The sequence below is a fragment of the Sipha flava genome, unplaced genomic scaffold, assembly GCF_003268045.1.
Source record: "Sipha flava isolate LNK unplaced genomic scaffold, YSA_version1 0_pilon_pilon, whole genome shotgun sequence".
Classification (NCBI taxonomy): Eukaryota; Metazoa; Arthropoda; class Insecta; order Hemiptera; family Aphididae; genus Sipha; species Sipha flava.
Window position 1 is genome coordinate 1,202,344 of NW_020271713.1, and position 26,318 is coordinate 1,228,661.

The following is a 26,318-nucleotide window of genomic DNA, read 5'->3' on the forward strand; positions in this document are numbered from 1 at the left end:
GGGTGTGGGGAGGAAAATTCGTGATTTATTTAATGTATTATATTTCTGACGATATCCATTGAACCTTATTTCGATTTTTTTTTTTTTATTTAAATAATTATTCTAAATACTCTTTCGAGTATTTTCAAGATGATATTTAAAAATTTTTTGGTCTCTAGAAGATGAAAGAAGGGGTATTTGGGTGTGTTACTTTTAAACATATTGTTATTATTTTTTCACAGATCTGTACCAAAAGTTCGAACATTTCCCCAAGTTTCTTAACTGATTTTTATTAACTTGCTTGACTTGGGGGTAAATGATGACATATATATATATATATTTATAAGTATTTCAAAAAATCTCCCCGAAGGCACCTGATAAAAATTGGTTGACATAGGAAATTCACGTGTGATTCGCCGAGCGGAAATAAACAAATAATGAAATCAGGACAGTAGTCTACTACAGCCATAGTACGAATTATTACTCATTTCGTTAATTTCAATCACAAATAATTACCTAATTTATAAGACAAATTTTTGCATGTTTAATTAATTTTGTTATTATTAAATTCATATAAAAATACTTATTTACTTATTTTCATTATATCTACTCGACCGAAAAAAATTGGTGTATCAATTTTGTGTATACAATTTAAAATATACCTTAAAAAATACATTTTTGACCCTTTTGCCATTAATATAGTTGGGTTTTATTTAAATATAAAACCAAAACCTTAATTATTTTTTTTTGATTAGTATTTACTGTTACATATCAATTTGCAATGTCTCGTTTTTTTTCTATTCGTTAGACTATTAAACCAATATGGAATATAAAAACTCACTAAACTAATTAAAATGTTGAATTCATCATAATTTGATTTAAATTATTGATTCACCCTCCCCATTTATAAATTACATCGCATTGTCGATGATAAAATACAACCCAATTTGAGGAAAATTCTGTCAACGGTACATTAATACACAGGCAAAATAATATTTTATTGACAGTCGACGACCGTGTGTAAGTAATCTGTTCATGAATGATAATATTCTGGCCATTATACGTCAATCCATTTCCAATTCACTGCTTTTTTAATTTATTAACTATTGTATTTTTATGTAGGTACATACCTTATTTAAATTAACTTCTCGTATATTTATATTTATTTATTTAATTTGATACCTATGTGAATAATATTACCTCCAACTGTTTTCGTTCAATTTTATATTTCCTCTGACATGCTATACGATTTTCACCTCGTTAAATTTTGATTTGGTTTTACTGATATTATTCGAATATGTTTTTTGCGCACGTTATTCAAAAGTTTGGTGCTACAACACGGTTGACACCCAAATTTCCCGATCAAATTACACGATACTGAAAAACCACATTTTTAGATTCAAATATCTTAATATTTTTAAACCATTCGATACCATGAAATAGTATAACAAATAAATTCACAATAATTTAATTGGTTTTTATCTTTCTTTATTACAATCGTGCGTACTTAGTTTTTAATAGAATATACCGATATACCAAAATTATTTTATACCCAACTGCCAATAACTATTATTAATAATAAAAGCTGTGGTTATTTATTACCAAAATAGTTTTAATATTTTCTTATATATACACACATCAACATTTACCTCTTCCCTTGAACCATCACCTCTTTAATTATGTCAATATACACATAACTACCCACACATGAGCTCTAAATATGACCGTGACACATTTAAAAGCAATATAGTAAAATGGTATATGGCTACCGTTCATCAATTGATAATTAATTTAGGAAAAGGTATAAAAAAAATGAATTGAGTATAAATAATAATAGCCTCTCGTGAAGAATACTCAATAAACTAAAGACGGTAATGATTTATTATACATTTTATTTCTTATATATATATTTTTAATAAAAATTTGAAGTTTCAATTTTTGATAGTATTTTTTCTTGGTTAAAAAAGTAAAAAATAGATTATCACCAAGTTATAATACATTTTATATCCAATAAAGGTATAATAATAAAATCAATATAGGTAATAATATACATTTTTACAAAGCGGAATATTATATTTTATATGAGATGACTAAATTTAAAATTTCTCAAAACATTAAAATGCAATAGAATGAAAATTAGATGGAATTGATAAAATAATGTTTAAGATGTCTAATTTGTTACTATAGATGATCTTTATATTAAAGCTATAATTAGTGAATTACTGTCGAGGCCGTTCTAAAATTAAAATTATAAATTTTATATTCCAGAGGTACACAAGCATTTTTTTGCGTACCACTTATGTTTATTACAAATCAGTCACAAACATTTTTAATTTAAACTGATTAAAATATCTACTTAAATACATTTAGGCCCCTGCATACCCTATTAATTTTTCATCAAAACAACCTTAGCATCTGACAAAAATAAAAGTACTTAAAAACAAAGTAAACTTGTTTACCAATTCAAACATCTTTATATTTTTTAAATGGAATCAATAAAAGTACCTACATTTTTATCAGTCGTACAGCTATTTCATACTCATAATTTTTTTTTAATAGATATATTAATAGGTTTTGAATAGATCTTTCTCGTGCGCGATGTTGTGATGATTACTTGTATGTGCGCGTGCCGATGCGTGTAATCTAATTTTTTATATCGTAGTCAAAAATAATCATACAATAAGAAAAATGGTCATGAATTGTTCGCAGTCATGGCATCTTTGTACAAGTGACATATATTGTATTATGATGTATTGGATTTTTTTCGTATAATATATATTATTCTATAAGTTTATATTTATAAAATATACTCAATTTGAAATTTCACTCCGAGCTCTAATAGTTATAGATGTAATAAGGTGAAGTATATGAGAGCTAAGTTAGCCCTCCAAATTTTTATTATTCTTCCTTATAATAATTACAGATTCAAATTAAAAAGTAAAAATCATTTAACAAAGTAAAACCTACAAAAAAAAAAAAATTAATCCCCCAAAATTAAAACCTTAGTTGGGCCTATGAACGTCTTGCGGTAATATATTCTATTTATGTATTTATATTGTATACTTTTATTACTTTTAGTTTTTAAAAATTGTGTTTTTTAAAAAGTTAGTGATATATTTTTAATTATATCATTATGGATAATAATTTGGGAAATAATAAGAAAAAGACAAGGGTACATTTTATCCTTACGAAATGGGCAAGAACCTTGCATAAAAAATACGTTAAGTCTTTATAGATATAAGTGAAACAAAATTGTTTATTCTGCAATAAAATACATTTTAAATAATCGATTACAGGTGTCTACATGAGATTAATAAGATTTATAAGATATATGTCCAGATTGTAAAAAACCATGTATTTATGAATATTAAAATTTAAATTCAATTTAATTTCGATTTTTTTTTCAATTCTAAAATATTAATCACTCGTATCACGATTTATGATGATTAGGTAAGTAATCTGAAATTATTTTATAAATGAGTATTCGGAATCAAGTCGTTATAGTCGGTTCACCTCACTAACATTAATGATAATTTACTATGCACACATATGTACGGCTCGCACTAATAATATTATAGCCTATAATGAATCCCTCAAAAACGGTCCGTTTGCAATGCTTCTTAAATAAAATAATTGTTACCCAATATATATAAATCGATATAAAATTATATTAAATTTGCTATACTATTACAAACTGTTATTAAATAATATACTATATATTCGATTTATATTCCGTTCCAACATGTATCCCTTTAGACCTTCAGACTTTACCAATGATACGCATACTGAAGTTTGGGAAACTTAATTTTGTCAGTTCGGCTTTGTAAATTTATGATTATTAAAAAAAAAAATAAAAAAAAGACTAATTAATTTTACCCAATATTATTTGTATTCCAGCCGTATTCAGTAAGGTATGGATTCGTGTGCAATGTATACATATTATTTTGTTCAAATATGTTTTTCGTTTAAGTGAAATTCAAAGAAACCGGTATTTTTACATTCCAGCTGAACGATAAAAGATAATGGAATTGTGCCTCGAAACCAGTACAATATATATATATTATGTTTTCTACCCGCTTGAAAAGAAATGGACCTGGCACCCTAGAAGTTTAACATTCACCCGAATATACGATACACTAAAATTATATGTCAAACGAAAAACATCTGTTTGTGCGTATAAAATGTAGTGTAAAATTTTTCTAAAGAAGCTGTTTGTACATCCACACTAACTATATATTTTTTCTATATATAATGATTAGTGTCACTTAAATGTTTGACCTAATCGAATGCCGTGAACATATGGGTGTATACATTTTTTTTTTTTATAACAACGTAGACAATTATATAATAATAAATATTAATAACCTTTTGTTTGTGATATTACAAATCATGATAGTCGATATAGTAGTTTAACACTATTTAATTACATTTTAGTAGTTAGATTAAACAATAGCAAATAAAAAATTATTATATGAGGATTTTAAAGGAATAATATATTATAAGTGTATTATCAGTGAAGTAACATTTTTCACTACTTCAATGGATTGCAATTTCTTTCTATTCAAATAATTTTCTCCGTGCATATAATATTCTTTAGTAACAACACTTTCAACTTGTTGCTGATATGAAAAACTATTTGTTACAACTTACTGCAGTAATTAAAAGTTATAGAACAAACGATTTTTCAATATAACAGAAAGTTATAAAACTTATGCCTTTTTATTATTAATTAAAATAAATACATATTAAAATAAGGAAAATTAATCAGACCATCCCTCTAAGAAATTTACAAAAGGATAGATTTAAGGAGAAAATATATTACAAAATTTAATAGTACTCTAATAATAAGACAGTTGTGTTTAGATACATAATTTATTCATACATTTTATTTGTATTGCAATTTTTACGGTTTTAAAAGTTAATCGGAACAATGAATGGATATCATCAACGTTTATAACGATGTACATACAGTGTGTGTATCTTTAACATTATTAATAGTTGGGTAAAATATTTCGATCACATGTGCTGCGTGTAGGATTTGCTATACAAAGAAAATATGTGTATTAACATTATAACCTTTATATTTTAAAGGCGAGGTAGAGATTTTTCGATACATGGAAAAAACACTCGTTTATATAATACGACTCTAGATAATAATAACAATAAATACCCGATGCATTCAAAGATTAAGGCAACTGAGGGTTAGTGGAAAAAGAACTGCCACAGAAATACAAACAACATTAACCAACAGAACCCCTGTTGTTTATCATGGTCCCGTCGTAGGACTATGCACATTGTAATGTGATCACGGTTTAGAATGTTGAGCATTATCTTTTTTTTTTTTCGTACAGTATTTCAATGTAAATGTAAAATTATCGTATATTTTACACGTACTTTTCAGTTGCTATAATATTGTTCGTCACTTTTAAACATATTTTGTGCGTAATAAAACTGTACCTATATTATACGGGCTTTACATCGGCGAGAAGTCAATATTGTTCGTGTATGCTCAGAGAACCTGAGGTGAAATATTATATACGCATAAAGTAATATGCTACTAAACGTGTACATGTGATACATGCACATAATTATATTGATGAACAAAATTCAGTAAATGTAAATTTACTATGTATGAATTCTTAAGTCTATGGTTCGTTAATATTCATAAGTTAGCATATAGGCAATAATTTTTTTATTTAATTTGAACAGAAAATAAGTTTTTAGAATGAATAAAAATTTGATCGAAAAAATCCAATATAGATAAGCCAATGGCTATATTCAGTGTAAAGGGAGGAAAGAAGGAAATATTTATATTTAATAGGTTTTAGGAATGTTTCTCTTTTAAAAGGCAAAACGTAATATTAAAAATACTTGACACAGCTGTGATCGTGGATTCGATGTTAAATACCGCAAGTATAGCAATTTAAAGTAATCATAAGATAATAAATTGGTTTTCGAGTAGCACTAGTTATGAGGATCAGTCTCAAATAGCGTAAATAGGGTGAAATTGATACATGGATTCGCATCAGAGCACTTGCTCGCAACAGCTCGCATTCTGAAAGGCGTAAGAATTAAGAAATTGAGTTTTTCGTTCGTAGTATTGGAAAATTAAACGAAAACTGATGTTATAGAATATAAAACGGAACGGATAATGTAGGTGTTGGTTAACTGTATACCCGAAATTTAACCACGGGGGAAAAAATATTTCAATTCCCACTGGTAATTGATAAGTAAAAATGAAATTAATAACTATTGTTGACGAGGGTCAGTGGTTCACGATAATATTTTATAATTTGCTACAGGTGGATTGCATGCGACCTACAACATCGCCATGATATCAGCTAGTGGAGTATTCGGACTACGATCAAAATTGAAAAAAACATTTTTTTTTTATGTGATTTTCGTCGATTAAATGCGTTACTGAGTTAACGATTAAATAACTAAATAATAATAAATTAGTATACATATCGAAGACTATATTATAAAAATTAAATTTTATTTTTAAATAATTAATTAAGTAATAATACATAAAAAAAGTATACGACAGAAACGTAAATATTATTAATAATTAATATTATTATTATTATTAATAATATTAATAATTTACAAATAATATACTATTTTTTTCAATTTAATTACTTTTAATTGATACATTTAAGGACATGAATATCGATTTTAGGTCAGGTACGAATGAATTTCGAAATATTATGTGATGTAGCTAAAAATATCCCTGTGTACATTTTCAGACATGCTCACCCGACCGATCCAATCAAAAATCGATCAGTCGCGCACGGCGTCTGACACGTCGACGCCGGTGATGCGGTGATGTTGGTTGATGTTCGAGACTCAGGGAATAATAACAATACTAATGTGTTTCGACTTGTATATTTACTAATAAATAATTTAGTGTATTTTCCCTGGTGCGGTTGAATGAGTCGGTTTGGAAAGTGCTGTATAGATGAAGGTTTTGGGAGAAAGTAGATTAGACGTTTAGTTTTTAAAAATATATTTCAATCAAGTATTTCTTTTTACTTATTTTACAATTTTTTAGCGCTTAAAAATTTCATATCAGAGTAATATTAGATTTACTTTAACGATTATAAAATAAAAAAATGTTTTATTTGTGAAAAATTATTATACGTGTATATATCAAAATGTCATATGAAATATAATAACAAAATAATCATGAGAACTGAACGCGTCTTATTCACTGTTCATTGTGCGAGTCCGTTGAGAACACAAGGTTAAATCAAGTATACGTATTTTGCATACAGTTAGTTAGAGCATCTCGTTTGTTAACACTGCAATATCTAAAATTTGAAGTGGTGCAAATTCAAAACGTATAAATATTTACTTTACCAAGTCAAACTATTAAAAACAAAAAAAAGTTTGTCAATTAACATTTTTATTTTTTTATTTACTAAAATGTTTTAAACATAATATATACTAAAAATGATAATAAGGCTTAGTATTATTTTGAATAATTTCTAGTGAACATAATTCACACACTCACAAAATTCTCATCCTCATGAGAATACATTATTTATAGGCGTATACATTCGTAAATTTAGGTATGGGTCAGGATTATTTACTTGAAGCGGAGATGTATTGAACTGTGGTTTCTACGACACTAGAATAAATCATAATCTAATGTATATTAGTGTATCGTGTTATTTTTTTTATATTTTGATTATTCATGAACAAGCTACACGTCGTTTTACATTCATCTATCAAGTACGAGAAATAATACATTTATATAATATATGTAGGACATTTTTTTTTTTATATAGTTTTTATAGTAGCCTACTGAAATTAATAAAAATATTATCTTAAAATAAGCTTAAACTGTGGGCTCGGTTAAACGAGAGTTGAAAGTTTATTAGTAGCATTCAGGAGTAAGAATTAAAAACTATACATTCCCAGATTAGCTATTAATATTATAAATATACATCGAATATGACAACATGTTTTCCCGATAGTATCTTTGAGAATATTAATTTTTTTTATTATGGTATGATTTTATAGTGGCATAATATAAAAAATATAATATCAAAAGTGTATTTTTTCTTAAAACGTAAAAAAACTGATTAATTTTGATTATATATAAAACTGTAAAATATCTTTTATATGAAAGTTCTTTTTTTAAGCTGTTGTGGATATTTTTAATGTATCATAATTGAAAATCCGATAGTCGGTTTCATAGTTAAAATAAACGAACAAGTACAAACACCCAGTATTTATATTAAAAAATGTTACAATATCATATTATTTGATGCACGTATGCGCGCTGATGAGTATAGTTTAATATGGGTGGAAAAATGAAGTCAATACCCAGAGACAGATTTTTTAAGAGCAATAAAGGGGCAAAATATTCAAAGGACGATTTTTTTGTAATTCTTAATAGCAGAACAGGAGAAAAAAGATGAGTGTCCGAAAAAATATTTATATTTCGTCGAGCCCCACGGCAATCTTGATCGGACGCGCGTGTATTAGCCGATGAAGATCATAACGAACAAGTTTGTACAGTGCTATCCTTCATCGTGCGTGAACGAGCGTCCTTGAATGCATATTGTTCGCCAGTAGCACCATTAAATGCCGAGTAAATATTCTTCGATACCGTCGTCGTACCGAGCACCAGGGTTGTGAGCGAGAGTGTGTGTGTGTGTGTGTGTGAGAGAGAGAGAGAGAAAGATTGAGCGAGTGAGAGAGAGAGAATGATTGAGCGAGTGAGGTGAGAGAGCAGGAGAGACGGCGATAGAGCGGGCGAACGACGAAGAGAAGCGAACAGACAAAAACCGTTACTGGTCAAACGCTGACGTGGTGGGGTGATTCAAGAGGGCCGCACACCCACTTGCAACAGCAGCGGCCCCGGCGGCAGTAGTTTTTCCGTACCCTGTTGCGGGATTTCGAACGCGCAGATAGAACACTAATGCGTTCAACACCACAGCATTCAGATGTGCGCCGACTTTTGCAGCGTTCACGAGGAGCCGACCACAACGACAGCGTTTACCACAGTCTCAGCCGTTTTTCAGGTAACCATTTTCGTTTATTGTTAGTATTTTTTTTTTATCCATCGAACGTCGTTGCGGTCAAAATTATTGTTTTCATTAAATAAATTTCATATTTATGTCATAAATCTCTTACTGTGTTAATTCTCTCTGTCACCTTGCAGTCGTGCGTCCCGTCAAGGCCGTTTGGTATGAAAAAAAAACTAATTCACCCCTCACCGCATTCGTGCACTTGTTGCCCAAACACGTTCCACTCCCTACCCCCCAACCCGCTAGCCTACCGATGACGCCGTCCACTGATTCAATTATTCTTGTATTTTTTTCACTGTCGTTTCCTCACATACGAATTCCACGGAAACGTTCGGGACGCACGCGATATGGTTCACGTAGTGCGAACAAACGTTGTTACGGGCACGAAGAACTCTAACCCGTCGAAACGGTACGCGCAATAATAAAAATTAAATTGATTTATACTTTGGTTATACCATAAATATATTGTTAATAATAACAATATTGTTATTAACTACAGTATACTTATTATTTATTGATTCATTACTTCATAACAATTAATAGGACTTAACCTTACAAAAGTGTTTGAAAAAACCGTTCCTGATGATTAATTAAAAAAATTATTTTTAAAATAATCCTTTTATATTCCTTGCTTTGATATTCAAATAATTTCTACTAACTTGTTATATTTTCATTGCATAAAAAACTAGTATTATTATTGAAATATTGAAGTTTTCTATGTAATTTGCTGAAAAATATTATTCTGTGTCAATTATAAAACTTGTACACAAATCTACACTTAACTGCTAATAAATAGAGAAACTTGTCATTTATTATCATAGGTACCGTGATTATTATGTACAATAACGTATTTTAAAATTGTTTGTTAAGGGGGGTTAACATTTTTCTAAAAAATAAGAGATTTTATAATATTATAAAAAATAAATATAGGTTAGGTATGAATTAATAATATTATACTATTATTATTATAAATACAAATGAAGAATTACTGATAACAACATGATATAAATCATGTTATCTTTTTTTGTACATTCGAAATAAGTCATTTATAACTTTTTATAAATTACGAGTATACTAGTAGACATAACAAAAAATGCATATTTAAAATTATTTTTACTATCCTAAATTTTTCAGTTAATTTAAATTTAATAATTTTAGTTTTCATTATTTTTAAAATTTAATTGTTATTAACTTAATTAGTGTTATACTTGATACACACGTTTTTGAACATCGTATAAAGATAAGATCTATCTATTATATAATAAAAAATATATAAAAAAAGAAATAATCCAACAATATTCTGATAATGCACTCATGTCACGTATTGACGTACTATATATTCTATTAAGGCTGCCGCAGACCCCCGACATGAGAATCGCGGACCTCTTGAGGGCCACGGACTACAGGTTATGAACGGCTGCTATAGTTAAATATATATAGTATATACTATAATACTCGTGTAGTGAGTAGTATTAATGAGTATAAATTACTAACCAATAATAATCATAATTGTTTTGATGTATAAAAATCAGTAATTCGTACCTACATAAATTTGCTTAGTTTTGATGAAGATGAAAGACTTTTAATCAGGATTAGGAACTCAAAAACATTTTAAAGTCCCACTGATTAAAGGAACATTTTATTTAATTAAATCAAACTTTAAATGTCTTCATATGGATATAACCCGTCTTTAAAAACAAGGCATATAATTAATAAAATCAATATATATTGTTTAAGATATTTCAGTCAAGTTCAGTAATTTAAAAGAACAAACGGATCTATTATTAACAAGAAATTGCAAATATAAATATAAATTATTGAATAGTTTAAATACTATGTGTCTATAAATTATGTCCAGTATTTCATTTTTTGCAGGTGGAAAATTATGTATTAATTATTAATTTCAACACCAACATTTTGAATAAAGATATTTTTAAAGAGTAAATATGTAGAAGTACTCTTGCACTGCATAAAAAGTATTTTGAATATCTACCAAATGTAATAAGCACATTCAAATTCTATACTAGAATATTTTTGTTGTTCCTGTGATACAATGTATTTTTTCAATCGGAAAATTTAACGAAAAATTAATGATTTGAAAAAATACATTTTATGACAAAAATTAATTTAACTTCTAAAGATTGTTATTTGAGAATGACTGATGTTTTTTTTTTTTTTACCTATAAGATTATATATTCCACAATTGGCAATGGTTTGTTAGGTTTTTGAGAACAATAAAATATTAAAAAAGATTATATATGAATATTATATAGTAAAAATGATACATCAAATGCAATATTCATCAAAAATAAAAACAACAAAAAATGTTTGTTGAAAACTTTATGAAGATCATAATACAATTTAATTTTCTAAGATTACTATTCATGTATTACTAGATATTATTAGTATTTTTTATACTTGTTTGTCTCATTATTTATAATATATTTAATAATTATTAATCTAATTATTTTATTGTTAATTATATAACTTGTTTCAACTAACAGACATAGTTAATAATAAAAACTAAGAAGATATTCTAGTATTTATTTAATCAGGCCCGGCTCAAGGGGTAAGCGACATAGGCCCATGCCTAGGGCGGCATTTTTCCTGCACAATTTTTATGTATAAAAAAAAATATTTGATAAAATATTTACACGTAAGAGTCGGCAAAAACTAAATTTCGCCTATGTTTGTTTTAAACACTTGAGCCGGGCCTGTATTTAATGCTATATAGTTTTATATACCTATATTATATACTTCAGTATACTATTTTTATCATATATACCATTTTGTAAATCATAAAATGTAATCATTTTTTTTATTGAAATTGTTTTAAGTTTAATAATTTTTACATTAAACATAATATTTTAGGAAATTGAGAATACAACTTTTGGATATATTATTTGAAATAGCAGTCTAGTAGTCTGTATCATAATGAGTAGAAAACTACCGCAAATGCCTCAAGATAATTTTCTGTTCAATTCAGATTTATGCAATCCACTTTATTCAAATTCACCACCACCTGTTCATATAAATAATTTATATCAAGTAAACAGGCAACCAATTGAAGTAAAGAAGGAATCTCAAATGACAAATCTTAATACACTGACGCGAAAATGGTTTGTTAAAAAATATATTATTATTATTAATTATTAGATATTAAATGTTTGTTTTTATAGGGGTCCTTCACATACGATGCATGATACTCCCGAAAATTATGTTCGTGAATCAAATACACACCAAAATATATACCAAGGTCCATGTCCAACAACATATGACAGCAATTTGTCTCCACATCATGATGTTTCTTCAACATTGGAGAATAATCGTTTTCCCAACAGCAATGCAACATTTCATACTTTAAATCCATCCGAGTATCCTAAGATTAATGAGAGAACACCAATTATGCATAGCAGTAACTTACCTCCACATTACAATATTTCTAGAACAATAGACAAAAATCGTTTTCTAAACAGCAATCCAACATTTAATACTCTAAATTCATATAACTATCATAAGTTTAATAACAAAAGTCGAACTATAATCAATAGTAATTTATCTCCACGACACAATATTTCTTCAGCATTGGACAGCAAACGTTTTCACAACAATGAGGCAACATTGCATAATATTAATATGACTGAATATCCAAAGATAAATGAGAAAAAACCAGTTATGCCTAACAGGAACTTATCTTCAACATTGGACAGTAACCATTTTTTAAATCAGAGCGCTTCATTAGATTTTAAAGATTCATCTGGTAATTCTAATATTAAAAATGAAGAAGGCATTCAAAGATCATCAAGTTATTATTACAAAACTCAATCCAAGGAAATGTATTCTATAGGAAATCGATATGGTAATTTTTATTTTTCAATTTGAATACATGTATAGTGATACATTTTTTTATTTATTATTTATTGATTAGTTTTGAGGTAAAATTTAATAAAACATTTTTCTTTTAGTCGATGTAACAAAAACAAATAATTTCAAACCTCAAATGAATGAATTTATTGTCAACAACAAAGACTTCCCAGAATTGCCTAATTCTAAACCAAACAATTTTCATAGTACTATGTCTTCTATAAGGGACCTAAGTCAACAGTCATCAACTAATGAGAAAAATGAACTCTATACTGGTAATATAAATAATGAAATACCAATTAATAATAAAACAAACTTTCAAATAAATAATGCCAGACCTCAAATACAAATATTTCCTGATGGTTTGTTATTGATAATTTTATTTAAATATTACTTATTAACTAGTCATATTTTTAGGTAATGCTATAAATCATGAAACACCAAGGAGCAGAAATGCAAATACCAACTTCCAAATGAATGATACCAGACCTCAAATGCAAGCGTTTCCTGATGGTTTGTAAATGTTAATTTTATTTAAATTTATTTACTAACTAATCATATTTTTTAGATCGTGCTATAAATAATGGAACACCGAGTAGTAGCAATTTAAATACTAAAGCCCAAATGAACAATATCATGCCTCAAATACAATCATTTCCTGATGGTTTGTATGGTTTGTCAAGATAGTTGTTAAATTTTATTTAAATATTATTAATAAACTAGTCATATTTTTTTAGGAAAGATAACTAACATACCTGGCAGTATGTTACGTGATCAATATGGTATTGCTAGTACAGTGGCTAGTATGAGAAATATAGATTTTTATCCTTTGTTATCATTGTTGAATATTGGGGAAGATTTAACTACATTTGGTTTGAACATGAATTCCCCTAAAAATATTTGTCCAAATTTTGCTGGTCCGTATCATAATAGTTATCTTGGACCAAACCATATTGATTATGATGTACCACCTGAATACAGAATTCAAGATAAAATTAAGTATATAACTGAAACTGAGTCTGAGTGTTTTGTGATAAATTATTGATATATCTATTTACATTTCAGGAATAGGTTGGCTCCGATCAAATTGGACCAATATGATGATTCGTCATTATTCTACATATTTTATAGTCATCATTGTGATTTTATACAATTATATGCAGCTGATGAGTTGTAAGTGATTAAATTTTTTTTAGTTTTATAGATATAGTAAAATAATAATGTATTCCCATAGGTATGCACGGAACTGGCGTTTTCATACAGAACTAGGTGTATGGATCACAAATGTCCCAGGAATGAATTTGTTAGATACATATACAGAATGTGAAGAGGGCACTTTTTATGTATTCGACACAGAGAAGTGGCGTCAAGTTCCAAGGCAAATGATATTAGATTGCAGTAAATTAGAAAGACGTTTCAAGAAAAAATAACTTTTAATATTTAATATTCTACAATTATGTAAAAAATCTAGCAATGGTAATTATGCAGAACCAGAAGAGACTGCATTTATCATGTACTTCATTCTGAAATAATTATACTTTTAAAAATGATTGTCAATCCTTTAAATTTGAATAAACTTAAAAACTTAATGTTATTTTTTTTATTTATTTTAAAAAGAAAATAATTTAATAATTTATTAATATATACCTACATAGGAATGATAATTAATAATTATAATCTAAAAACTCTTATATTTCTTATTGAATGTTTATTAAATCATAACTAAAATAGTTTATTAAAATTTAATGAAAAAAAAAAAAAAATTCTTAAATAAAATTTTTTTAAAATTATTTTTAATTGTTCTGGTTTCAACAATTTATTTAAAAATTTAGAATTGTTGCTAAGTATATAAATATACTTATATGCAAAAACACTTAAAACCATGTACCTTAAGAACTTATTTCTTTTACTATAATAAAACTACCTACCAATTATATTTATAATAGGAATGGTTAATAAGCTGGAATAAAATAAAACACTATTGTTTCATTAAGTAGTGATTTACTAAGAAAATGAGATATTTAAATGAATTTAATTCACAATATTACAACTAATTGTATCAAGTAGAGTAAAAAGTGTTAGCTGGATTATAAATAGTTGAATTAAAATTAATGAAAATAAATTATCCACACCAAAAACTAAGCCTAAACAATAAACAATCACAGTGATTTTGATGTTTTTTCGTTACTTATAGGGCACAAATTTAAACACAAAACAAATGAAAAGATTTCAACATTACACTGGATTAAATAGATATATTGTTTATAATATATAATCCACTTATTTAAAGTCGTTACTTGAACTTGAATTCCACATACTTATAAGCCAAAAAATTGTAAAAAATGTAGGTATTTTCAGCTGATATATTGGTTTTCTTATTTGGATAAGAAGTCTGTGTTAAAACCATAATGATCATGCTAATACCTATTCATCATAACATTAAAGTCATCTGGAGAAATTACAATAAAATACTTCACCCGATGAATCAAATTTTTGTTACATTTGAAAGTAGAGAAGATTGTTCGCGTTTTATCAAAAGGCGATGAAAAATTTTACTTTTTTTTGTTTCAATAATTTTAAGCTTCACCACCAACAGAAGTGTTCACGGCGTCTCAACCGAACAGATGAACGAGGTTTTAACGCCGGTAAGGTAGGGGTTAAACAGTTAACAAAAAATATGCATGTTAGATTTTTGTTGAGCGGTGAAATCGGTAGGAACGTCAATTACGACTGTTTATCGAACGACCACGATGCATAAGTGTTCGTGATAGACGGCACTACGGCAAAGTTTTCACAGATAAAAAATTACGTCAGAGCACAGGAAAACGAAATGAGTACGAAATGCGAGTGACGGGGTTTTGTGCGGTGCTCCAATCGATTGAGATTTTTTGATAAACGTTTGTAAAATCGCGACCGTTATCATACTTACGCGACGAGTATTCATTATCACATACTGGTCGAAAAAATCGTTATCAACTACAGCTTGTCTGTGTACAATGTAATATTACACTTTGAACATCTGTTCCGTTGTCCCCCGAGGAGACTTCGGATCATTAAAATGTCTCGTTTTTAGAAAGTAGTAAAATGTATGTAACGATCATCATGTACATGCGACATGTACACACTGTATTATTGCACGGTGGACGATGACGAGTGACGACGGCGAATTGCAGGGGCTGTGTGTGGTTCATCGGGATAGATAACTACACCAATAAAATATATATAATATATAAAAACCGCATCTCAGCGCAAACACAACATTATTATTAATGGTTGGTTGATTATTTCAGTTCTACTGTAATCGTTGACCGTTTTCTTTACGTAGACACTTTTCTTATAAATTATAATATAATTATAATAATAATAATAATAATAGTTATAATTATTATTTTATACATATCAAACCAAAAGTTGTTAATAATATAAATAAGTTTACTTATTAATAAATGTAATTAACTAATTACATTTTTTTATTCCTTAAAATCATAATAGTACATAATTTTGTTCATAACTATTAAATGGGGAAAAAAAATTGTTTGCTATGAAAATTATGAAGATATTTGACCCGTTTTGACTAGAAAAATACTTTATCAATGAAGGACCTTTGCTTTACACGAAAAACGACGGTACCTAATGTGGGCGGACGGATAAAATAAATCATATGTTTCTCGTCATCGACAAAATACATGTTGCAGATATAAGACGTACCTAGTCCTGAAAAAAGTCTCGAGTATTTATCAATTGTCAGTAAAAAGGGTGGATGGGGTCAGTGACGGTGCTAGTTTGCGAGGCCCTGGGCAAAATAAATGTTGGGTCTTATAATTTATATTAATAAAATATTTTAAATTCAATTGAATCGAGGCCTTAATTATAATTTAAGGCGCGGGGCCCTGGGCAACTGCCTCTATTGCCCACCCCCTCATACCGTCCCTAGATGGGGTTAATTCCTACCTCCGTACTCCATTTTTTTTGTCCACGAGCAATAATATTAAAAAAATAAATAATCGATATTAAAATCAATAAAATTTGCCAAAAACTAAAAATAGAAGTGTAAAATATAAAAATAATAAACTTTTCTAATAAACGCGATAACAAAGTAATATGTTTGGTATTTTTGATTATGGTTGAAAAAAAGGTCAAAATTCGTTACTGTTTATAGCTATAAAGTCTATAGTACACCTAGTACATTCCTGCGTATCAAATATATATGCACACACCTCAACCAAAAAATGGAAAAGTCGTTGTTCACAAAGGCCGTCGCATTTGCTATGCCCCACGCAACCGGCCTACCTGATACCGCTGCTGGTCGAGAACATTCTCGAACTTCCATTGGCGCGTTATCGCGGTACAACGGTTACCGATACGGATGATCTTTAACACCGGGGGTTTTTTTTTTTTCGAGGGAGTCCGGCAGTCGGTCATCGGTCATCGTTCGTGTTGTTGCGTTGTTTTTGCCAAGACCGTTCGTAACGGTGATGGTCTGTGTTCGGGTATTTTTTTTTTCGTTGTACGCGGAGTATCGTCGCCAATTTTACGAGTTGCATTTTCAATTGATTGGAAGTGGAAGCCTGTTATTGTGAATTTGGTACCTATTCAGCTGGTCAACGAAATCTTCTAACGGTCCTAGCGTTCGTCGCACGTGTAAATACGGTCGCGTGAGCATAACCAATCGAACGCCAGGCCGTTTAAGGTACGCGCGGCTTTATCGTATTAAATATATTACGTATATATTGTTGTATACTATTTGTACAGTAATTATCATTATGATTGTTGTAACGCGTTCGAGGCGCATGCGATTTTGTTATTATTTTTTTTGATCTAGGTATGATGTGGATATGATAACATTTTCTTAATCATTTGTTCCGATGAAATAGAAAAATGTTGTTCCAAAACATTATAGTTCCACAAAATATTTGTTCCGGTGGTCTTTTGTTCCACACTATGTTTGTTTCACATTTGGAAGAAGTATAGCGTGGAACAAAAGTGAATCGGAATAAATATTTTAATTCATAAACAACCGTCGTTATAAATTCTTATCTATGATTCGCCATGTACGGTATAGGTTCGCATCGTTATAAAATTCATCTGCGTAAATGCTGCCACAATATTATTAATATCGAAGCGCACCCACAAACTAATTATCAATTAAAACAACTGTTTGCGTTATTTTAAATATATTATACGTATTATAACATATTATAGTACACAATAGTTTACCTACTTTTTATTAATATTTTAAAATTCCATATTTAGTCTGGCGACTGATCATTGATCATTCGGGAGCGTAGCCTATTATTTTACGAACGCTCGTGTACTACGTATCGAGTGATTATCAAATTCGTATACAACCGTGGCCATCCATAATAATTAAATACAAGGCGCGTACTCATAAACTAATTATTGATTAAAACTAATGTTTACCTAGATACGCATATTTATATGTTAGATAACCATAGAAATTACTACACATCAACGCTTGAATTATATATATCACGTTATTAGTTTTTTACGATATATAAGAATATTAAATTCAATAAGTCTACCTATATCGGTGCTCTTTTTTCCTTTTTTTTATGGAAAAAAAGGATACACATTGTTTTTTAACGAAACTATTAAATGCTTTTACGTTTTTTTTTCACAAAAAATTGTCAACTTCACAGTTCACGTAGGAAACAGGAATTCCAATAAAGTCATAATCTAAATAAACAAAATTTGAATGTACCTACCTACTCATCGCTTTACATATCTGTACAATGTTTTAAGTATATTACAAATCATACCACATACAACATATTTCGTACTTTTTTCATAAACAATATAATAAAAATGCACTAAATATTAGACTAATAATAGTGGTTAGTTAATTATTATATACTAATGTATTTAAACTATTTTCACTATTCGTATAGTATCTAAATTTCGACAACATTAAGATGAGAATATTTTTTATGTTTGTATGTGGGCTTTAACGTGTACGTCTATTCAATTATATTTTATAAGCTTCAAAAAACTATAAAAAAAAAACTTAATATTTTAACAGTGTATATACACAAGAGTTTCAACGATATCCCAAAAAGCCCACATAAAAACACATATAATATTACTATCTTTATCTTGGCAAAGTTTGGTTTTTGTACGATTACTGTAGCCCAAATGAGAGTGTTTCTACCAAAACATGTTTTTAAACTTCAAAAATGGTTGTGTATTGTCTTCTTAAATGAAAAAAAAAAACTTATGATAGGCGCTACTAAGTCGCCTGTATATTTCTATGCACGCGTCGCGCTCAAAACCTACTGATTTAAGCTCCTATTAACTTTAATATGTGTACCAATGAATAAAGCACAACAAACGTTATAGAACACAACTTGATTTACATTTATATCCCAATTACGTTTTAATACATATTATGGAGTAATAAATTCATTAAAATTAAATAGGTAGGAATACATGTGAATAACAAACGTGTTGCGTAGTCTGTTTTGTTATAGGTGACATTTTTGTACGATAGCTTGTTGTTCTTATTTATATATATTATATATGTATTTGATAGTTATAATCATTTTAAAACCTTTAAGATATCAATAATCAAACAAAAACATGTACCTATTTTTTTATTTTATAATTTATAATAACAATAATTAGCCGTTAGGTGTATCTAGATACTTATTTTTTTTCGCAGTTATTATATGTGGTGGATCTTTAATATCCGATAAAAACATTCGTCTACTATACTGCGGATTAATTATCTCTGGCAATAAACATTCTCAATAAAAACTGAAATAAAATCATAGTCAGGTTCATAATCGGCATAATCTATTCTTGGAAGCGTTTGTCCTCGCTAATAATCGACCCACGACCGCTCTAGACGGTCGTGGTTGAAATATATTTTTTGGCGTAGTGGGAGAAATCACGGCCGCCGTCACAATGGCAAGCAGGTGGCAGCACATGACAGCAACGAAAAATTAAATCAAATGAAAAATCATTAAAAAGTGGTCTCAGAGTAAAAACACCTATAATAAATTTTATAGAGAAGAATACTTCGGAGGCAACCTCATCGGGGGGTTTTGTATTAATCTAAATACGCAGTTAGATATTAAAGACACAAAAATCCTTTTTTTTAAATTTTTTAAATAACAGTAACTTTTTTAATAGTTAATATTTCAAAAACTACCGATGAGGTTGCCTTCAAAATATTGTTTTCTATAAGTTATAAGTTATAATAAGTATTTTTACTCTAAAACCACAATTGGTGGTGTTTTGTTTGTTTTCTGTGGACGTGTTTTTACCGCTGAAAATGACTGGTGCGACGTCCTCTTAATATTATAAATTTAAAATGCCAAAATTATGATATACATGGTATGCATTGTATAAAACGTGTAATTGAAAGCACAACACTTTTTTATTATTCATATAATTGGAGAGAGGTTACAGTACACATATTTAAAATTCTCTAACAAATTCAAATAAACTGCAAACAATACATTAGTAAACAAAAAAATGATATATTCTCAAAAGTGTAGACGGGGGACAAGGAAAAATAGAGTTTTTGCTTTTAACGGGAGTGGGAGTAAAACAGAGTTGATAAAGTATTGTCTTAGGGGATAAAATGGATAGATAAAATTGGACAAAATATGTCTCGGACATAATCAAATAATATAGTTATTTGGACATATCGGACAAAATCATAATTTTTATCATTGACAAATGAATAAATAAATTGAATAATTTTAATTAATTTTTATTCTATTAACTTCTTTCGTATGACTTTTTACCATCATTTTAAGTTATACATGTATACAAATTTTAAATGTCTAACTTGACTCAAACATAAAATGAAAATATAAAAAATAGTTTTACACTGACATATACTTTAATGTTAAAAATGTATTTTATTAATTAAGACTTAATTAGATAGAAAATATTTAATAATATTATAAATTTATCAAAACTTACCCAATAAATGCTCTGTTTATAGATGGCACATTACTGTTAAGTTGGTCTGTTAGTAAAACATCAACTGACGACTAGTTAGACTAGTTACTAATGACGTTTGGTGAAATAATGTTAACATTAGTATAAAATATATACTATAAAATACAGGTATATACCATAGTACATGTATAAAATGAAACAATTCAATATCAAAATAAAATGTATTTTGTTTGACCCAGTGAAAACCCGTTGTAATTTTGTAAAGTTTTATATTGTGTTATAATATTACAAGTTACGAGGTTTTGTCCATTTTATCCATTTTCCACTTTTGGACTGAGTACAGGTCCAAATAATAAATAGTGTACAAAATAACACCCCTGGAGTAAAGTGAAGATTTTGAAAATTGTTAAACAAATTCATACATATGGCAAAAAATATGATCGTAAAAAAAAAAAAAAAATGAGGTATCCAAGGTAATTAGACTAGTGGAGGCTGTAGACACATGTCCAGCTTCTTCTTATAGTTTTGGTATTGTATTATAACTATTGTCGAACAAATTCAAACAAATAACGAACAAAATAATATTTATAGTTCGGTAAATTTACTATGATCATCAGTTTTTACAAAGTGGGTGTTTAATTATGGGTAATGTATTAAGACATGTGGACACTATTTTATAATATAATTATTAATGAAGATATATTTATTTATTATATGTATATAATATATTATATATTGTATTATATAATGCGTAATAAACCATGCTATTTATCAACATTTAAAATTTTACATTTTCCCTCTCCCCCCCCCCGACCATTAGAAATTGTTTCCTACGTTCGCCACTGATATATTGCCTCATCGATCGGTTACGCTGAGGGTTGGTGGGTGGACGACATAGTTCGAATTTCTGTCGGTTCGATGAAACATTACGGTACCTACCGCGATTTAAGCCCCAAGTGTTGGACTTACATAACATTGAGGTAGCAGAATACCAACCAGATTTTTGTTCGCGTGCTTGTGTTGGTGTATGGAATCGATTTATGAAAAATATAAAGGTACATTTACATTACGGCCATGAACGCAAACGAATGCGAATTTAGTGTACTAACTAGTAAGTGTAAACAGTATGTCGAATGCGAACGAATGAGCATTTGTACCATTCGTTCGCCTTCGATGCGATTCGATCAGTTTGAGATCAAAAGAAATTACATTCGGTGTGAACGTCACATGAGATTCGGTTGTGTTCACCAACATTTGAGGTTTTAAAAATCAATTTTTTTAATATTTATTTGTAAATTAATTGTTAGTTAAATATCAATTTATAAATTATGGATATTTCTAACGATTAGTGTATTACACTAATTAATTTATACAAAGCGCGTTTTATTTTATGGGATCCATAAAATCCTAAGTATAAATTAACTCAAAATCGATTTTTGGCTCAAAATAGCAAAAGCGGAATGGGAAAAGACGTAATATTTGTTAAGAAAAAAATAGAAAGCTTACTAGCTTCATTTGGAAAAGAGAGGCAACGAGGGGGAACTAGTGGTAATTCTGGATCTGGATCTAAGTGAAATATAAAGTTTTAAATGATTTGCGATTAAAGCAATGCAATTCTTAAATGATTGAAATGATTTCTTTAATTTTATCTAATGATTTTATGACCACGAAACTAGCATATGCCATTAGAAGATCGTCTTCACTTTACCACATTATTATTAAAAAATATAAAACACAAACAATATTCAAAACGATTGTGTGATATACCTATTCACACAACAGTTGAATTACACTAAATAGTATTTTGAATCCCTAATTCCTAGCGAAGGCAAGTGAATGCTGACGAATGCTGAGGAACGAACATGAACAGTTTGCACGGGAAAACCGAATCTTTACCGAATTCGTGACCGTTTGCGTTTACAGTCGCAATGTAAACAAACCTTAAAAGAACAAATTCCCCGCGAGCGACCAACATTTCAGTTTGATACAACACACCGAGTAAGTTGAAGACATTGACTGATTTCGAAACGTATATCCTACAACGTCAGTCTTACAATAAAAAATCTTTCTACGAGACGAAGAATGAATTTTGAAAGTCGGATCACACCGTCTCGTAAAATTCGACTGCTAGAAATGTGTGTGTAAAATATTTTGAAATAGCAATCTTCGGTAAAGTCCTACTCTTACACGCCGAAGACTTGACGAAAAAAATCACATTTGAAACGCGGAAGAAATTTACTTTGTACAGTGAAAGGGATGCGTCAGAATTATAAAATGATCGTTGTTGCGCGTTGTTGGGTAATCTACCTTTATAATAGTAATCACGCCGATGACTGGTTTGCGACGATAGTCTAGTCAACTACAAAAACTTCGAGGTCAATTATTCATTATTCGAATGTTGTTAGTATTATAGTCCATAGGTATGTTTCTGAGTAGTACAGACACGTACAGACCGGCCAAGGTTTACCAATAAAATATGCATGTCACATAGTCTCTTATTAACCTTGATGGCCACAGTTTTTTCCGATATTTTAAAATGATGAAGCTTTAATTTTGTCTAAATTTTTTTATTTTTATGTTTTATATTTTATTTATTTTTATTTCTAAATTGTCTTAATAGTTTTACATTCTACATATTAATTGTTATTCCTATATTTATATATACAATAGCTTATCTATTTTTAAATCATCTTAAATCGTGCTATACAGTAAAATTACACAGTGAATAACCGTTTGTATTGATAATGGAAAGGTTTATTTGTACTGTATTTTAATTTATTTACTATAAATTATTCGTAAAATTAGTAGATTTATCGTAGAAATGCATTCATATAATTGCATGTCATATTGTTCCATAAGTATGCGCACCTACAAAATATCTGAGATGTGGGTATACGCCTACACTGTACCACTGTTTTTTGTGAAATATGATATCGATTAAAGAAAAAATCCAATGAATGTATTACGTATTAATAATTGAAGTCTGAAATATATATGGGTTAAGAAAACAATAACTTTATCAGAAATATTTATTAGTTTTCCTTAGAGAATATTTTGATTAATTCCTCAAGGAAAAAAATGTATATATTTTTAATTAAAACGTGATCCAATCAACAAAAATAGAAGAAGATAAAATATTAACTTATATTATACTTTAAAAACTTAAATTATACTTATTAAAACTTAAATTATACTTTTAAAAATTGTATAGTTTAAAAAATGTATTATAAAACAAAAAAGTCATATTATAACTGGAAATTACTTATAAATATAAAGATGAAGCTTAAGGAGGATCTAACTTGTGCCGCAACAATTAGGTGTTCAAGGTGTTCAATGCACACAGGTAGGCCTCTGATTGTAAAAGGCCTCCCAAAGTAAAAGCTAATAATTGAATATAGTCTGTTTCAAAATATATCCAGCCATTACAGCTATTCGTTGCCGATTTATAGTTTTTATGTCTGTTATGTTGTAATTATCGACTATAGCCACTTATTAAGGCCTCAACTTTATTAACGTACAAGTTATACGAGTTTCGGAAGTAATATTATAAAGTGTAACAACATAATTTGTGGGGTATTAGTCATTATCGCAGGAACCCTATTTGTTATTATGAGATACCTATTTAAAATAATTATTGTATAGAATCTGCACTATAGATAATAGACTTGAATCACTGTGCGTTTCTGGAAAACTGAATTAAGTTGTTCATTATTTATTTGATTCTTTGTTATATTTATTTATAGAGGAGGTATTAAAAATTAAAATATATAGTAAGCTTCATTACATTACATACATTGATAGGTACCTATAGCTATAATAATATATATATATACAGGGTTGGATCTAGGGGGGGGGGAAGTCGGGTATTTATCCCCGGGCGTATAATTTTTGTGGGCGTATTTTAAAGGTTTTAAATTTAAAATGGACGGAAACAAAAGTCATAACTACAAAATAATATTTTAATAGAAATGTGTAGTAATGGGTATGTGAATAAAATAATATTATTTTTATTTTTTATTTTAACAAGTAATAACAATATTATTTTAAAGTGGACAAACAGGTATGCATTGCAGTGGAAATACCCGTCTGTGGCTGTCGCTGCAGATCTAAAATTAAATATTAATTTAAATAAGGGGGAAATTAAAATATTGTTGAATTTGATTTTATTATCATTGTATTATGATTCATCGATTCGTGTGTTCGTGTTAATGTATTATATTAATAATATAGCCTGTATTTATAAAATCAGTTTATTTTATACATTTATGCTGAATTCCATTTTAATTTTGACACCGCAACAGTTAAAATACGTCAGTAGTCAGTCATTAGTACTCAGGTTAGTACAATAAAAATTAACAATATAACTAGTTTTTGTAATCTGTATGTAGATATGTAGTCAATAGTTTTTTTGTTAAGAACATTTGTGAATATCTAGTATTTGTTATGGAACTTTATTAAGTCGCAGACTGCAGGGCAACCTTTTTTTGGAGTTTTTATTTTATTTTTCGATGTTTAGATCTACTCTCCAATTAGTGATATAATAAAGTATGGTAAATTACTATATTGCTTTCTTGCATATAAATATATAATATAAATTATATATTTATACTTAATAACTTACAACATTCGTAATCACCCATTAATTTGTGTAAATAACTACAGTGATCTTGGTATAATATTTGAGCGTCAACGCTGCATCATCAAATGTTCAAATGAAAAACTTTTTTAGCAAGATTTAACAATTATTCAATTTTTTTTCGGGTTTACCTTCTCGTTAGGAAGAATTGAAATCATTGAAATTCACACTTAAACCATTTTCTGATACAAGATGGTCTTCTAAATCTGTAGCTATAAAAGCGGTTTTTACACAACTAACCGAAGTAAAAAATGCCCTTAATAATATAATTGAAAAAGATAATGCTGAATCAATATTTTTGGCTAAAAGTTTATTATTATTCATTGACTATGAATTTATTTTCTTGTTATCTATTTGAAATGCTATCTTTTCAAGAATTGATCGCGTTAATGTTTGTCTACAATCGAAATCATTAACAATAAATAAAGCTGAAAATCTAATAAAAGGATTAATTAATGAAATCACCAATTTGCGAAATAACAGACTTGAAACTTTATTTCAAAGTGCTGAAGAATTAACTAAAAAAATAGGTATTGCAACTGTTTTTCCTCAAAAAATAATAAAACGAGTAAAACTATTGGATTTTGAAGAATCTACAAACAACTGGAATGCGACTTCAAAAAAAAACTTGTATTAATTTAAAAAATGTTTATGATATATTAACTATGAAAATGAACTGGAGATTTGAAAAGCTTAATCAAGTATCTTCTGACTTTGGATTTTTAAATGGAGCTGACCTCATTGAAAGAGATTCAAATTATTTAATTAAAGCTATTGCTGACCTAGCCATAAAATATGATAACGATTTAGAACCTTCTGACTTTACTTTTTCAATAATTAACTTTAAAAACCTTGCATTAGGTATGTTA

General features: G+C 28.4%; 2 protein-coding genes across 2 annotated transcripts; both read left to right on the forward strand.

Annotated features, from left to right (window-relative positions):
- The first annotated feature begins 11,951 nt into the window (after positions 1 to 11,951).
- Positions 11,952 to 13,255, forward strand: LOC112693881 (hybrid signal transduction histidine kinase M-like). The gene is made up of 4 exons (XM_025569136.1): positions 11,952 to 12,136; positions 12,197 to 12,876; positions 13,046 to 13,156; positions 13,218 to 13,255. The coding sequence occupies exons 1-4, from the start codon at positions 11,952 to 11,954 to the stop codon at positions 13,253 to 13,255; spliced, it is 1,014 nt and encodes a 337-aa protein (XP_025424921.1).
- Positions 13,256 to 13,644: 389 nt separating this feature from the next.
- LOC112693887 (CCR4-NOT transcription complex subunit 2-like) lies at positions 13,645 to 14,311 on the forward strand. Its single transcript, XM_025569147.1, has 3 exons — positions 13,645 to 13,880; positions 13,947 to 14,054; positions 14,116 to 14,311. The coding sequence occupies exons 1-3, from the start codon at positions 13,645 to 13,647 to the stop codon at positions 14,309 to 14,311; spliced, it is 540 nt and encodes a 179-aa protein (XP_025424932.1).
- The last annotated feature ends 12,007 nt before the right edge of the window (positions 14,312 to 26,318 follow it).

Bases quoted from the DNA above. Each gene is read 5' to 3' on its own strand.
- LOC112693881 (XM_025569136.1), top strand. From the start codon at position 11,952: ATGAGTAGAAAACTACCGCAAATGCCTCAAGATAATTTTCTGTTCAAT. The intron at 12,137-12,196 runs GTTTGTTAAAAA...TTGTTTTTATAG, and splicing joins AATACACTGACGCGAAAATG to GGGTCCTTCACATACGATGC. The intron at 13,157-13,217 runs GTAATATAAATA...AAATAATGCCAG, and splicing joins GAAAAATGAACTCTATACTG to ACCTCAAATACAAATATTTC.
- LOC112693887 (XM_025569147.1), top strand. From the start codon at position 13,645: ATGTTACGTGATCAATATGGTATTGCTAGTACAGTGGCTAGTATGAGA. The intron at 13,881-13,946 runs GTATATAACTGA...TTTACATTTCAG, and splicing joins AGAATTCAAGATAAAATTAA to GAATAGGTTGGCTCCGATCA. The intron at 14,055-14,115 runs GTAAGTGATTAA...GTATTCCCATAG, and splicing joins TTATATGCAGCTGATGAGTT to GTATGCACGGAACTGGCGTT.